The 17,222-nt window shown below is 39.2% G+C and overlaps 1 protein-coding gene across 1 annotated transcript in view; it reads left to right on the top strand.

The window, feature by feature from the left end:
- The window catches only part of LOC142150573 (extracellular calcium-sensing receptor-like), a 34,308-nt gene extending 31,144 nt beyond the window's left edge, over positions 1-3,164 (top strand). Inside the window, exons 6-7 of the mRNA XM_075205772.1 lie at positions 1,936-2,059; positions 2,236-3,164. Of these exons, the coding sequence (XP_075061873.1) occupies positions 1,936-2,059; positions 2,236-3,164 (1,053 nt within the window). The remainder of the gene's footprint in view (positions 1-1,935; positions 2,060-2,235) is intronic.
- The last annotated feature ends 14,058 nt before the right edge of the window (positions 3,165-17,222 follow it).

Genomic DNA, 17,222 nt, shown 5'->3' with positions numbered 1-17,222 from the left:
ACAGGAAGTGAAATGAGCACTTCCTTCTAAAGCCCAATCAACAACAAGCCGCCTCACGATTGGCTGCCTGTTGCTGCCACTGACCACCAATGATGTTTTTAATAACTTTATTTTTCCTCACCACTTCCCCGCACGCGCAGGGGGGGGGGGGAGAAAGTTAATAAAAACATAAGGCACACCAGGATGGGCAGGGGTTTTCAGAGACTAGGAAACCCCACCTGCGTGCGTCCCTGCCTAGTGAAATAAACTAAGTTCATTGAGTATCGGAGCTTCTACACTGTAGAAGCTGTTTGCGGTGGCTCTCCTCTTTTTTTATTTTTTTGAAGCAAGCATGTTCCAAAGTGGATATTACAAATATGGAGCCCTCCTTGCTGAAGACAAGAAGACTTCAAGCAACAAGTGGGTCCTCCTGGCCAAGAAGAAATGAAGACCGCGATCAACAAGGGGGCCTTTTTGCCCAAGAAGAGGAGAAGACATTTCAAGCAGGGACTTTTGGATACAAATTATTTTTGGACATTTCAAGTCGGACTTTGGGAATTACAAATTTATTTTGGTTTTGTTTAAGCCGGACTATTGGATACAAATTTTTTTGGGACTTGGTTTACAGCCATTTTAGGATTAAAAGCTACTGACAACAGATTGAAAGATCAGTGGTGAGTATATGGGGATTTATTATTTTTAATAAAAATATGTTTTATAAATGAGGGTGTTTAATGTCTTTATTGTTTTTTTTTATTTGCATCAAATGTATGTGGTTTTAATGAGGGCATGGTGGTTTATTTAACATTTTCTTTTGTGAAGCTACAGGTCCCAGTCAGCCATGGGTGTCAGGGCATGTTAGCACTTGTGGTTCTCCAAGTGCCAACATGCCCTGGCTGCCATGGGTATGCTGGTGCTTGTAGTTATACAAGTATCAGCATGCCAATACTGTTTATGGCACCCTGGCTGGCTGGGACTTGTAGTCCCACAAAACAAAATGGCGTCAGTTTATTTTTTTACACTTTTATCGCTGTTTATTACCCTGCACCCACTGCCCAGGGGTGTAGGAAGAGCCTTAGTGCTTTCAGCACTGGGCTAGGTGTCCCTAGAGGGGGGCCCACTTGTTTTTTTCGGCAGACCCACTCCCTAGGGAATCCAGCCCAGCGCTGAACAGCCTGCGGTTGGTTGATATTATGGCAGGGGGACCCCTTCCGTGTGTCCCCCTGCTATAGTGCCACCCACCTGGCTGGTTTGCCTAGTGCTGGTTATGTGAATATTGGAAGGACCCCACGCAAAATATTTCCTTGATTTTCACGGAACCAGCAGTAGGCTGGCAGCACTATGGGTTAATAGTGAATAGAGGGGGAACCCCACTCTTTTTTTTTTTTGTAACAATGATCTATTTTTTAACAGTTTTGATAGCTGCCGAACCTCCGGCTCTATAGACAGGGCAGTGTATCTGTGATGTGTTTACTAATCTTGCAGCTAGATAAGAACAACACAGGAGAGCTAGCTAAACACTGGAGTGTTTTACATTGCAGCAAAGCACCAGAGATGACCAGCGATTTTGAAGATCAGGGTAAAAATCGCTGCTTAATTCATTTGAGAAATTTTGAACTAAAACTGCGGGTTATCACCCGCGATTTGACGCAATTTTTACACGCTGAAAAAAATCGGACCTTGATACATTTACCCCCTGATCTCTTCCACCTTACAGGTATTTTAAAAAAACCTTTATTTTTCAGGAAAAAAAAGGTTTGTACCATCCTGCAACCCAGAAGACTCATCTGTAAGTGTTCCTTCCACACCTATATAAAGACATACAACAGCATACAGTCTTCTTGATTAAGCATGTAATTTTCTCTTAAAAATACATTGTCTATAGTAGCCACAATTTTGTATTTCAGTTATTTATAGCACTACCTGTTATAATCTCTCCTTAAAATTATCTCCAAGGTCCCTCTCTCAGTTTGCAGTCGTAGCTGTGCACCAGGCTTTAGGAAAGTGACCATAAGAGGGGAACCTGTGTGTTGCTACCAATGTATCCTGTGCACTTACGGAGAGATTTCCAATGAAACAGGTGAGTGATTTTGGCGATCATTCTAGACATGTTTCCAATTTTTTCCATTTCCAGAACAAGCCATCTATTGTGCTTATCCAATCCATTTGTGTGTAGTAAGCCACCTTTCATTAAATTCCAAGGGCATCCAGATATGAGGATAACCCCATGAAAACAACTTGTTTTACATTTTTCAGATTCACCAGATTGTGCCAAGTGTCCGTGGGATATGTGGCCAAACCCAATTCAAGATCGTTGTGTTCCAAAGACCAGAGAATTTCTTACATATGAAGATCCTTTAGGTGCCACTTTAACAGCTACAAGTATCTCCTCATCATTTTTTCCCATGGCAATTCTGGGACTCTTCATCCATTATAAGAACACACCCATTGTTCGAGCCAATAACTATTCTTTAAGTTGCCTTCTTCTGGTGTCGTTGTCCTTTTGTTTCCTTTGCTCTTTGGTTTTTATCGGTTACCCCCAACTTCAGAAATGTCTTTTACAACAGGTAGCCTTTGGCATTGTATTTGCCCTTTGTGTCTCTTGCATCTTGGCCAAAACCATTATGGTTGTCATAGCTTTCACGGCCACAAAACCAGGTAGCTGCATGAGAAAGTGGACAAGTTCTCGGGTATCTTATCTCATCGTCATTTCATGTATAACTATTCAAACCTTTCTCTGCATTATGTGGCTGATTTCATCCCCTCCTTTTCTAGAACTCAAAACAGAAATTAAATCCGGAGTTATCACTGTTGAATGTAATAAGGGGTCACCCACTGCCTTCTGGAGCATGTTGGGTTTTCTAGGTCTCTTGGCCTCCATTAGTTTCCTTGTGGCCTTCTTGGCCAGGGCACTTCCTGACAGCTTCAATGAGGCCAAGTTCATCACCTTCAGCATGTTGGCCTTCCTCAGTGTTTGGGTGTCCTATATCCCGGCATCTCTCAGCTCACAGGGAAAATACACAGTGGCCATGGAAATCTTTGCTATTCAATCATCAAGCTGGGCCCTGGTTATTTGCATGTTTCTACCTAAATGTTTCATTATTTTATTCAGACCCAACATGAACGCAAGAGAGCATCTCATGGGGAAAGATAAAAATCAGACTAATAAACTTGGAAGGATTTAACATTTCAAAAACCCATGATTCATTTGCTGTCATCTTTACCTCTGCTTTCTGTGTTGTTCTGTAATAAAACTTGCACAGGTCATGGCATGCAGTCATAATTATTATTGTTTATATTGAAAGAATGAAAAAAAATAGTGTGTGCCGAACACACTTATTTTAAGTGAAGCTTGAGACCTGATGACCTTACACCCATTAAACGGAGGAGAGCCCTTATAAAGGGAACTGGCTGCAGATGATCCAATCACTGCGGAGCAGAGGTTATGAAGGTAACCATGGTACCGCATGCGCAGTCTACTAGGCAAGATGGCGACCGATGATAGAGGAACGCCATGCTGAACAGTAGATAGTGGTTAACAAGGGAAAACAAAGCACACAATGAACCACACAAAGCTAAACTAGTGAGATGCGTGATAATAATAAAATGATAGCCAAATCCCAGACAACACTAGTTAACCCCTGTTTCCAGATATTGATTTTCCTCAGATCAGAAAATGACCTATTCAGTCCATCACTCCAAACTGGCACCCCACTGGATTTGTTGGATTTGGACACCAGTCTTACCACCAGATCACACACAGTCAACACTCCGGCTCTGGCCTGCACATTTTATAGGCACAAAAATAGCCTTCTCCTATCTGAGTAATTCAACATTCCTTTACTCCCAAGAACTATGTTTACTGTCAAGATGTGCATTTAGATGAAAGAAAATTGCTTCTATAATATAATTAAAAACAAATCTTTCCACCAGACATTATTTATAAATTAATTTTATGCACATAATCAATAAATATTGATTGCCACATTAATTCAAAGTCTATAGTGGCTCCTCTTATGTTATGAGGAGCATGCTGTTTGAGCTATCTTGCCTCTTATAACCACCTTTTGTGTTTTGGAGGTTTTTCTGGAGGTTTCCCAGAGGTTTGTCCAACTGCAGCTTAGTAAATTTGATGGTTTATACTTCTATCATGGTCTTTAGTGAAAAAATGTTGAAAGCTGATGGATTCATCAAACTGCCCTTTAGTAAATCTATATCTTAGAGTCAGACCTGTGGGCACATATCCATTTGTTCTCCTTGTTATTAGAATATGTTAGTCACAGTTATAGTCATTTAGTCTATTTAGCCCTTCCTCCCTCATTTAACAGTCCTGATCCTGTTAACTTCACTTGCTCTGTTGTAGTCTCAAGTTCCTTGTGGAGTCAATGAAGGCCCAGAGTAAAATGACGAGGAATCTAGGCTCAAGTTCACTCAGAGACTGGATGCGCAGCAGCTCCGTTTCGCCAGCGCTGTCCTATACAGCAGCCGCGGCGCTGTCTAAGAACCGTCTGTGGCGGTGCTGTACTGTACTACAGCACCGCCGCGGACGCTTCTTTGACAGCGCCGCGGCTGCTGTATAGGACAGTGGCCACTTAGTTAGCGCAGGGGGGGTTTCTAGAGACTCAGAAACCCCCCCTGCGTGCACCACTGGGACAGTATATACCACACTGTATGTGTAGGTTCCACATTTGACAGCATTTATAGTCTAGAAAAATAGCTGAGATTACAATGGTGTCATTTGATCCATGTTGTGGTTGTCCAACCACAGTGCCCATGCTCTGCTCTTCTGAGCATATGCAGGTCATGTCCATGTGCAATAAAGTCCAATTTCAGATACATTATGTTTGTGATGAAATAATTGCTGCAGGAACTACCACCGTTGCACAGTGTGCAGTGGCTATTGACCCCCTGTCATCTCCGAATGAAGGGTCCAAACATGTGTGGAACAACACAGGAACATTTTCATTACAAATATGTGGTGCAGGTATTGATTTTTACTCACTAATGGGACTATTATAATCTTATAAGAGTCGGTTACATGTCTACATTAAGGAACTTTGAGATATTTGAAATCTTTCTTTTCTCTCTATTAGAGATGTGCACTGACCCCTGTGTTTTGGTTTTGGATGTGGTTTTGGTTCTAAAACGTCTTTGTATTTTGGTTTTGTTTCTTTTTTTGCCCTAAAATCCAGAAAGGTTTAGTTTTTGAATCTGGATTTAATTAAAAATTGTGCAAAATAGGGGAAATTATGTGATTTTGAGCTTTTTTTTGCTCCCATGTTTCTATTTATAGCATTAACATTCATTTCCAGTCATTTCAGTCTACTTTCTAATGATTTCTTCACAACTGTCCAATTGTGGCAAAAGTCTGCAGCAAACTGCATTTGCTTTCTCTGATTCAATCCAATACGGTTCTCTTAACTTCATCACATTGCATAAATTGTCAGCCACCATGGGGAAAATGTATGAACATGCGGGTTCTTCAACACCCGCGTGTTCGGCGATTAAATTTCAAGCGGCGCTGCATTGTAAAGGGAGACTTCCCTTTACAATGCAGCGCCGCTTGAAATTTAATCGCCGAATACGCTGAACACGCGGGTGTTGAAGAACCCGCATGTTCATACATTTACCCCCATATCTCCATCTATACATGTATTCATTGTCAGTGCCAAATTATGTCTGTTTTACATATTTACATATTTCTTATTTATTATACAAAATCATGGGTATTCAGGACCAACTCAACCGCAAGTCTCAGGCAGTCCAGTTTGCCCTGAGGTTGTGCAATGTGAGGGTTCCAGTCCCACAACCACTGCATTTTCAGGGCATCCCGAACCAACCATGGTAGGTTGGATACTGTACTTGAGCATAGACAAAAGGACAAATTGAGACATATTAACATATTAATCTCAAACTGAACATTAGTATATAGATATACATGGCAATTAGATGTAGACATATATATATATATATATATATATATATATATAGTAACTGGAAATTGAGTCTCCTTGTATGATTCAGAAGAGTAGCATTACGGCACAGATTTGCATTACTTGTAGCATAAACAAAGACATATAAGTAAATCACAGTATTTAAAAGCTCCACTCTTGTCAAGTGATGATGTGATGTCTTCGGCTTACTTTTGTGCATATGCATTAGGATTTAGGGGAAAATGCATGGACTTGCTAGACAAAATGATAGCGCCTACAGGAAAATAATTTCAACCAGCCTATGGGAGAAGACACCAATATGCAAAAATGAGATTTCAACAAGATTTCTTTTAAATGATATAGAACTATGGAGATTACGCAATTACAGGGTCACATCACCCTTTTCATCCTATCCCACCAGTCCCAGTTCTAGTCCCATCACCGGTGCATTTTCAGGTCACCTCCGAGCCCTGTCATCATTATCATTATCAACATTTATTTATATAGTGCCAACAAACTTTGGAGTGCTTTACAATGGAGAATCTACTTGACTAAATATCTTCTGATGCCTCTGTCCATATAATGACATCTGATTGTTACTGTTCACTCTCCATGATGCATGCTGTCGAACAATCCAAATTTAGTGTATGCGTAGTCTTTCAACATTTTTATCTCTTGCACCTTACACTCCTTACACTACAGTTTTCCTGTTGTGTAAGGTATTTAATTAAATAATGTATTATCCTTACACACCCCATACACTGCACACCACCCTACATAAATCTAACATACTCCACTACACAACACACCATCAGTGTATTTTCAGATCACCTCCAGGCCATTCCCCTGGAGGCACCTTGGTCTCCAAACACCACCGGCTTTCTGGCATCAGACCAAGGATACCCACCCATTCATGGCATCCTGAACCAACCGTACAAGGTTATATACTACGCTTGAGCTTAGTCAAAAGGATGAATTGACATTTTAATCTTAAATTGAACATTAGTATGTAGAAATACATGGTAACTGGATGTAGATATACAGGAGAACTGGCAAATAGAGTCCCCATGTTTGATTCAAAAGGACAGCACTTCAGCACAGATCTACCTTACTTGTAGCATAAACAAACACTTAAGTAAATCAAAGTATTGGTTACCAATGAATGCTCTGACCAAAGAGAGGTACCTAGTCTTTCATCTTTTTAGTATGGGTGCAAGACACCTTTGTCTATATAATTGTATAACTGTATAACTCTATTCATACCAATGACCATCCAATCACCTCTGCCTGCTTCTGTAGCATCAGTGTCTATGATGGATGCCCTATTATTAGGGGTGTGCACCGGCACTTTTAGTGTTTTGGGTTTTGGGTTTTGGGTTCTGATTAGCTTGAGGTTTTGGGTTCTGATTTGTTTTGCCAAAACACCTGACGAAAGGTTTTGGTTCTGATTTAGGGTTTTGGGTTCTGATTTATTTTTAAAAAAGCATAAAAAGCGCTAAAATTTATTTTTTGGGTTTTTTTACACTCCTACGCTATTATTAACCTCAATAACATTCAATAACAATCATTCCCACTAATTTCCAGTCTATTCTGAACACCTCACACCTCACAATATTCTTTTTAGTCCAAAATGTTGCACCGAGGTAGCTTTCTGGACTGCGTAGTGGAGTGGGCCCGGTACCCAATTTGGTACCGGGGACACAATATATCACCCTCAACTGGTCTGAATTCCACTGCACAGCTGCCTGCTCCTACATCCTCTGCAACATATACAGGGTGTAGTTCGAGCGCGTCAATACTTCTTGTTTTTGACGATGACAGGTCATTTTCATTAATTTTGGATTTGCCCCCAACACTGAATGTAGTTGCTACGCATCTATCTGGACTGCGTAGTGGAGTGGCCCCGGTACCCAATTTGGTACCGGGGCCACAATATATCATCAAAGCGTACGAAGGGCTTCATCCACAAGAGCTACATGCTTGGTGGAATCGCAATGGTTTACCAGCTCCTCCCTCACTTTCTCTTGTAATATAGATTGCAGTACCTATTCTCTTGCACTGCTTAAAAATTGAACGGATTAAATGTAATATAGATTGCAGTACCTATTCTCTGGAACTGCTTAAAGAATGAACGTATTAAATGTAATATAGATTGCAGTACCTATTCTCTGGAACTGCTTAAAAATTTAACGTATTAAATGTAATATAGATTGCAGTACTTATTCTCTGGAACTGCTTAAAAATTGAACGTATTAAATGTAATATAGATTGCAGTACCTATTCTCTGGAACTGCTTAAAAATTGAACGTATTAAATGTAATATAGATTGCAGTACCTATTCTCTGGAACTGCTTAAAGAATGAACATAGTAAATGTAATATAGATTGCAGTTCCTATTTTTTGGACTGCTTAAACAGTGAACGTAGAAATATAGATTGCAGTTCCTATTTTTTGGACTGCTGAAACAGTGAACGTAGGTATTGCAGTACTAATATTTCAGGACGGCAATAATATATTGCTCTAGAATTTTTTTATACTTTTTAAATTATTTTCATTATTTTTTTTTACTTTTTTTTGTATAATTTTTTTTTTTTTTTTGGAGTTTTTAATAATTAGACAATTACTATGGACTTAGCACAAAAATGCACAGGACTAAAGCACCACTTGACTCAGCAGGACAGACACTGGCCAAAGCACCACTGGACTCAGCAGAACAGAGCACAGGACAAAAGGACCACTGGACTCAGCAAGGACAGAGCACTGGACACAAGCATAAAGCACCACTGGACTCAGCAAGGACAGAGCACTGGACACAAGCATAAAGCACAACTGGACTGATCACGCAGGAGTACCACTACCCTACAACCTCCCTCTACCCTGATCACAGCCCAAATGAAAATGGCGGCCGCTACCGGGGAATTTATGCAATCCGAGTCTCGCGAGATCTGACGCGAGACTTGGACGTCAGAGCCTCAGTTTCATTTTTTTGGGCGCCGGAAATACCCGAACAGTGCTCAGATCCCATCGGATCCACACTGTTCGGGTGGGCTCGGATTAGCGGAATCCGAGCCCGCTCATCCTTACCTATTATGTTCCAAGTTTATTGTGTACATCATCCTTGAGGTTTTTTAGTATATGTGCAGGCCACCCTCATCCATTTGCTTTTAGAAATGTCTATGTTCATTCATACCACTGTCCATCCAATGACCTCTGTCTGTTTGTATAGCATCAGTGTCTATGATGGTTGCCTTATTATGTTCCATAGATATTGTGTGCTTAGTCTTTGAAGTGTTTTAGTATGGGTGCAGGCCACCTTCATCTATCATCATCAACATTTTCTTATATAGAGCGTGCAAATTAAGTAACACTTTACAATTAGGTATATATCTACTTGTCTGAATGTCTACTGATGCCAATGTCTATCTAATAAACTCTGCTTCTTACTGCTTCTTCAGCCACCGTGATGTATGCTGTTTACAGTTCCAACATTAGTGTGCTCATAATTTTATCTCTTGCACCTTACACTCTGTACACTATAGTTTTTTGGTTAATTTATCTAATGGGCTTGCTTCAGTTGGTGGCATAGCAGATGACATTTTTTTTGCAACCGCTACAATGTCTTCATGCGGGAGCTGAATGTTGAATATGTCCAGAAAAACATTCACGTGCAAACACACTTTTTCCCTTTTAATATAGATGTCACTGATAAATCTCTGATTGGCCCGATATCACAGTAGTATGTACTCTGGGCTTTGGAATAATTATCATTCCAAAGCATTTCATATCATTGAAGGAGACTTTTAAAGTAAACTAAAATCTCGTTCAATGATGAAAAAATGTCGTTCCAATTATGCAGTGTGTATGAACTCATCAGAATTGGAACGACAGTTTAGCTATAATTTAGACTCGGGTTCACCTTTCAGTACAGGAGTGGATTGAGGACGATGGCTCTGAGATTCATTCTTTGCCTAAGTGTCTGGACCATGTCTACAGGCTTGTAGGTCTATACATCAGCAGTCATTCGGAACAATACATCAGCAGCCAATCAGCAGTTTCCAACCATCAACCAATCACAGCCATGACTCATTCAAAAATACCCTGAACTAGTTTTCCCAGAAATTGCGATTACCTACAGGAGCACAACACATTCCTGGCACAGCCACAGGTCTGCATCATATTGCAAGTGCTCTGACAATAAAATGTTAGAGAATGTCAGTGACAGACTGGCTTTACAATTGTGTCATGTCTGTGCTGACAGCATGACTTTCCTTCCTAGTTGAGCTGTCAGTGTATACTAAGCTCTCTCCTGGGGTGGGGGTATACAGAGCAGGCGCGAACCGAGAGGGGTTTCCCTAGTTTCAAGAAATCCCTGTCCTCCCTGGGGTGCCGGATGCTTGTAGTGACTGGCCCCTGGATCGTTTCCATTGCTGTGTGTATACCGCCCCTTCCTCCCACATGGCCTGCATGTATGTGATGCAGTAGGCAGAAGGAGAAGAAAGTAAGAGTGGGTGTGTGTGACAGTTTACGTGTCCGTGTGTTTGATCCTGTATTTTTTTGTGTATGTGTGCGTCTGTGCTTATCTGTGTATGTGACAGTGTACATGTTTGTGTGTTTGATCCTGTGTGTGTTTGTGTATGTGTGCGTCTGTGCTTGTCTGTGTATGTGACAGTTTATTTGTCTGTGTGTTTGTCCCTGTGTGTGTTTGCGAGTGTGACCCGATCCTGCCTAAATTGGGACAAATAGGAGACATAGTTTGTGACATAGTCTGACTATTCTAGTTAGATAATTACCAGCTATAACACGCCACAAAGTACAATACATACAGACTACCTATTCTGAGTAGCAAAACAGTGATTTTATTGTCTGTACAGTATAACATTTGACCATGTCTGAAGAATTCAGCTTGTGTGATACAGTAATAATAAACAGAAAAGCATCTTATATAGGATTTTACTTAAGAATACTCAGTTAGCAGGTTTGTTACTATAGGAACATATACAGCACATGATGTTTATGTTAAACAGCAGTGTTGTAAAGCATATAGGAGCACGCTGGGATGTGTTTAGTTTCAAGAATGATTCTCTGTATGCTGCATTTATGTATAACAGCATAGAAGCATTTAGCTGTATATATAACCATAATAATCTACAATAACCTTTCAGGACAATGCATCACGCATAATGTTTGGCCACATTCACTATGACTACACAGTGTCACTTTGCTTATCATTTATTGTAATTATAACTGTTTTTTTTATTCAGTTCTGGAGGATATATTTACTGAACTGCTGGTTTGAAAAAGTGGAGATGTTTCCAATAGTATCCGATCAGATTCTAGTAATCAATTATTTAGTACATACTACAAAATGACAGCTAGAATCTGATTGGTTGCTATAGGTAACATCTCCACTTTATCAAACCCACAGGTTAGTAAATATACCCCATAGTGTCATGTATTTAGCTGCACACTAGACATAGCAATGCATGCCCATTTTTATGGACAAATGGAATGTTGTAAATGTAAATGTTGTAAACATATAGCTACGCCCCCATGCATGCTGGACACGCCCACTGGTGGCGTGGCATGGAAAACCCCCCTCCTCAAATCCTGAGTTTTCCCATGTAGAAGGAGCAGTCAGAGATAGGGTTTTCATAAAGACAATGAGTAGTCACAGCACTCACCTTGTGAATCCCAGTTCATCTGCTTCCTCTGGGCTTCTTTGGGGAATTTCAAACATGCAGCAAACACCCCAAACACGTAAACATCTATGCGCAATCCGCACTTTGGGTTATGTGCATGTTAGATCTAAAATTCTGACCCAAGTCTGCCTGTGGTGTCAATTATATCTGGAAGCGCTTCAATCAGCTGGAGGGAATTGACACAGACCAAGTTCTGTATAAAAGGAATATTCTCTAGTTTATTGATACAAATATACAAGTTTTTATAGCCTACTGAATAAATTAATCCTACGTCATATGCATATAATTCTATACCATTAGTTTATGAGAAGCGCTACTGATTAACTTTCTCAGTATTCTTGTAGTGTCTATTTTTCTCCCCCTTCTAAGGACAGATGAGCCTATTGTTTTTTATCTCAAGGGGAGTTGGAGATATGCTATGTGCAACACCAAGGGCACAGCTTCCATACTACGAGCTGGATATCAAAATGTTCATTGTTTCATACCTTGATACATTTATTTTGGTGTCCTCTATTAGTTCAACTTCAAGGCCCTAGGCCCACATATTGCAAGACTGCAAGTCAGCAGAAAAATGAATAATCTCTTCTAGCAAATAATATTTCTATGCAAGTTACAATAAAATGGCTGAACAAAGGCCTTATGAGACCTTAACAAAAAATCATATTTAACATTCATGACACACAGACACAGATGAGACAATATTGGTGATTAAATCATCACTATGATGAAACACACTGAGATGCTCACAGTAATCAAATAAGGCTTCAGTTATACCCATATTAACATCAAATTGAGAAGTGAAGTAGGCATTCCATCAGACCAAAATAACTTGTATGAAGTAACTATTGCTCAATTCTCGTAGTATTCAGTTGGATTCCCTATGATACCCCAAAATCGAGAAGAGTTCAGAAGACTACTTTCTGAGAGGAAAGTGACATGTTAGGTGCAGGTGATGGCTATGACAGATGAAGAACACAGGTCTGAAAGTAATCGTGTATAGTGTGTACACATAAATCGGCTGCTGATCGGGACTTTTATCTTCTTCTCATTGGTATAATTGCTAAAAATAACACATTGTTAGAATTTTTGTGTAGTGTGTACCCAGCCTAACTCATATAGTACTAAATATCATCATCATCATCATCATCGTTTATTTATATAGCGCCAACATATTCCGTAGCGCTTTACAATTGGGGACAAACGTAATAAACTAATAAACAAACTGGGTAAAACAGACAAAGAGGTGAGAAGGCCCTGCTCGCAAGCTTACAATCTATGGGATGTAAACATTGATATGCTAAGTATTGTACCTCATTAATCTCTGGAGAACTAAACTGCATTAAAATAAATTAAAATCAATCACAGTTATTCTATTATTTCCTCTGTCCCTTGTAACCTGTCTAACGCTGTAATCTACTTTAAATGTGATTTTCCAGACAGATCAATGCAGCTGACACCTTCCCTATACACTGTCTGTGGTAAAATGGCAGATGAGAACCTGAGGGAGGGCTATATATATATATATATATATATATATATATATATATATATATATATATCAACCCAAAACTAGCGAGATCCGACATTTTCTCAGAAATGGCGTTTTGCCTCATTTCCGATCCAAATTTGGCGAAAGGAATTGAGTCGTGACTCGGTTTCTCTCGGAATCTAAAATCTGGCATATGTTAATTTTCTCTGAACCCGAACCACATATCTCTACTATTTACTACATTCATTTACAGCTTATCATGCTGTTAAATATTATTTATGGTACCAATATTGGGCATCACAATAATTGTGATATGTTTTTAACATGACTCTAAAAAAATATTACATTTTATATAAAAAGTGAGTTTATCCATTCGATTGCATAATATTTGTACAATATATTTTCACATATTTACATATATTGTTGTACTGACTGGTGGAGATTTGGAGGACTACAGGTATAGCAGAGACTACTCCATCCTCTCCCAGAGATCCATTGCTGTTCACCTTACGGTACGCATATTATTACGCATTTCCACCTTGTATATTTGATATTCCACTTAGAGGCGCCCTGCCTGTTCTTGTGTTACAGCATATCTAATATATAAATGTCTAGTGGCGTGTGTTAGTCTGTCTGTCTGTGTGTGTGTGTGTGGAAAAAATAAAACCAAGCTGCAGCGCCACCTGCTGGGCGGAGTTATACACTGACCTACTAAATTCTTAGTGTGTGTGGAAAAAAAAATCAGAAAGGGCTGAAATTTGGTATACTGAGATGTTTGTAATTTGTTAATTTAATTTGTTAATTGTTAAAAGTGTTTATAAAGATTTTAAAAAAAATATATATATATATTTCTTGAAGGAGAAGTGACAGTTGGGAGTGGTTGGTGGTTGCCGGGGGTGACAGTGGGGAGTGGTTGGTGGTTGAGGCCTGGGCTATGGCCCAAATGCATGACAAGAACCTTTTTAACACCTTAAGTAGCTTGATTTGACTAGAATGCATGAGTATCATGCACGGGTTAACTTGTTTATATATATATATATAGTATATATATATATATATATATATATATATATATATATATATTGCATTGAACTAATTTACTCAGATTTGGTTCATCCATCAATAATAATATTTCTCATGTACATAAAATAGTTACAGTAAGCGTTCAGAAATATAAATGTATCACCCCCGACCCAGTCAGTCAAGGCTGGGTAAAGCTTTATCTTTTAAGAAGATAGAGAAAATGTGGATAAATGGATACATTTATATACATAGAAATGGATCCCAGCTCTTTAACTCCAGCAGATGTTTATTTTGATTAATTCACCCATGTTCCACTAGTAAATATACAAACTGCACAGTTTCATAAATCTGACAATTTAACAAACGTACAAACAGATCACCTATAACTTCCATCACACAACTATATCCAATCTAATCTGTAAATACTGCCTAAAATGGTGTGACATTCACAAAGCAAGCTGGTCCATTATCACTGTACAAAAAATATAGAATTCTCTTCAAATGTATCACAATATTGCACTTTTTCCACAAACAGATCAACTTTGCTCTTACATATTAAACAAAAATCTACTGATAAAAAACTGTTAGGAAAATATTTAAAAATACCAATAGAAAGTTTAGTTTTACACTGTATTAAATACAATAGAATACTAGCTGAAGTACCCGGCGTTGTCCGGGTATAAATCTTCAAGTTATTAAGTTATCAATGAGTTGGATGTAACTGTCAACATTTTAAAAATAATTAGCAGCTTAGCATCTCTTTCAACACATCCATGAGGTGGATGCCCAGTGTTGTTTTTTTTATATATTAAATGTCATCCATATCCGTCCAGTGGAAGGCCCAGAACAAGCTCCCCATTTCAAACTTCTGCCCAGTGTACACCAATGGCAGGTCAATCAATTAACCCCCTAGTATGTCTTCTGGGATCCAATGTTACCAGTCTGTGAAGTTTTCATCCAAATCCATACAGTGGAAGGCTCAGAACAGGCTCCCCGGTGTCAACGTTCTGCCCAGCGTACACCAACTGGAGGTCCAACCTGGACTCTAACCCCACTAAAACCTGGACCACCAAAAAAAATGTTTTTTTTATCATCTCATTATAATTAAGAATAGAGGAGTGCCCCATTATTAGAGAACCTTTTCCCTTCTTCATTTTGATAAATATACTACCTACTACATATCTGCCTGCGATTTTATCTTCTATACATTTTTACTAATTTGGTTGGCAGAATTATCTATTTTCATTGCGACAGGACACAAATGCAAACTATCTTCATAGGATGCAACTATTTTCCAGGACCAGTTTTGTGTTGTATGTCTGGTTGTACAAAGCCAATGAAATTATGTTAGCTCTGAATTTTTTTCAAAAATTGCAAATCACTTCACAATTTACTCAGACTTAAAACTGTTAAAAAAGCAAATTAATTCTCACCTGATCCTGTTTCACAGGGCTGTTACTGCATAAAGCAAAGTAAACACTTTATGGGGGAATTCAATTCGGTAGCATTCAAAAAGAAGCTAATTATATTACTGTTAATAGGGTAATTGTAACTCTGATTTCTGCTTGTGACTCCCTGAGCCGCGAGCAAAAAACAGCATTAAGGATTACCATATTAAGGGTAATAATACGCACTATTACTGTAATATCGGTAAGTGCACAGGCCGCTTTACTTTCGGCAGTAACACGGCCAATTGAATTCCCCCCTTAAAGTCTTATACGTCTAATGGTCTGTTCAACCCGTCCCTAACCCTAAACCAGTCCCAAACCTTCCCAAACCCTTTTGTCTAGGGGCTGTGGCAATTAACAAGATTAAGACCATTGGACCTACATGGGACTGCGGTAGTCAACAAGATTGGTACCCCTAGACTTTGATACCCAGGTCATCCCAATGTAATTCATATTTGTCCCTTCACCTGGTCCCAAACCTGCAGCTGTACTATGCTTCTATATACTCTGACTTGTACAGGAAGAACAAAAGTTGATAGTTCTCCCATTTTGTATTCATCGTGAATAAGGGCATTAGATAAACTACAAAGAAGAGGTATCATCTACCACTGTACATTATTCATCACTATTCATTTTGTTTCCCCTTCCTATCTACAATGTTCCCTCTTTTATTTCTCTAAATTCCAAGTCAAAATCATAATAGCCTACATTAATCAATAGCTCCACCAAAAATTGAAAATGTCATTGTGATGAAACAAGGGGCAATTTTCACCCTCACCACTCTGGGCCTCTTTTCTCACAGAGGATGAGCTATGTGGGAAATACTTTTTCTAGCCCTTTAGTGTTCCCCAGGTACCCAGGACATATGATGGGACAGTGTTCCATTACATGAGAACAACTTTTCGCTGTGTTTAAAATATATTCATGATGCAAGTGTAGTATGCATTGTAATTATGTATACTATTATTAATTATTACTTCTAATCTATATATGTACTTTATAATACTACATTTTGTGGAAACTATGTCTAGTTTATTTTGTAGGAAGTGTTGTGGTTGTTTACATTGTTATTATGTTTCCAGGTAGGTTTCTGGGTAATTATCAAAAGGATCCCTATCACATGACCTGAAAGGGCTGCAGCAACCTGTCTTACCAATGAGATAGGAAGTGCCACTCAGGTAGAAGTTGAACTTCAGTGAAAATGTATGTCAGTGGTTAAACTAGGGGTTGCCTAGCACTTATCATAACACAGACCCTCAGTTACCTTGAGTAAGTCCTTATTGTTCCAGGCTGTGACCAGCTTGAAGGCCCAGAACAATAACAGAGAATCTGGGATATGTGAGATTTTGGGAAGGGACAGCCTTGTAACAGCCCTCTATGACAGCTACCAATCCCTGAGAGGTGATATATCTAAGGCCATCCAAGGGTTAGTCCCTGAATGTGGAAAATCTAAATTTATTTTAAATGGGAGACCTAGAACAGAGAGGATAAATAGGGTGCAGAGGTTGATGTGCTAGAGAGCCCATGTGTTGGAGTTTTGTTGGACTAGTGCTTGCTCACACTCCCTCAGTGCATCACCCTGTGTGTCTGATAACTTGCTGGACCTGCTGAAGCAGGAGGACCTTGTATCTGCTTTATACCTCACTGGTAG

The sequence above is a fragment of the Mixophyes fleayi genome, chromosome 4 (assembly GCF_038048845.1).
Source record: "Mixophyes fleayi isolate aMixFle1 chromosome 4, aMixFle1.hap1, whole genome shotgun sequence".
Classification (NCBI taxonomy): Eukaryota; Metazoa; Chordata; class Amphibia; order Anura; family Limnodynastidae; genus Mixophyes; species Mixophyes fleayi.
Note: the sequence above shows the minus strand (reverse complement) of the source record. Positions and strands in the feature narration are given on the sequence as shown.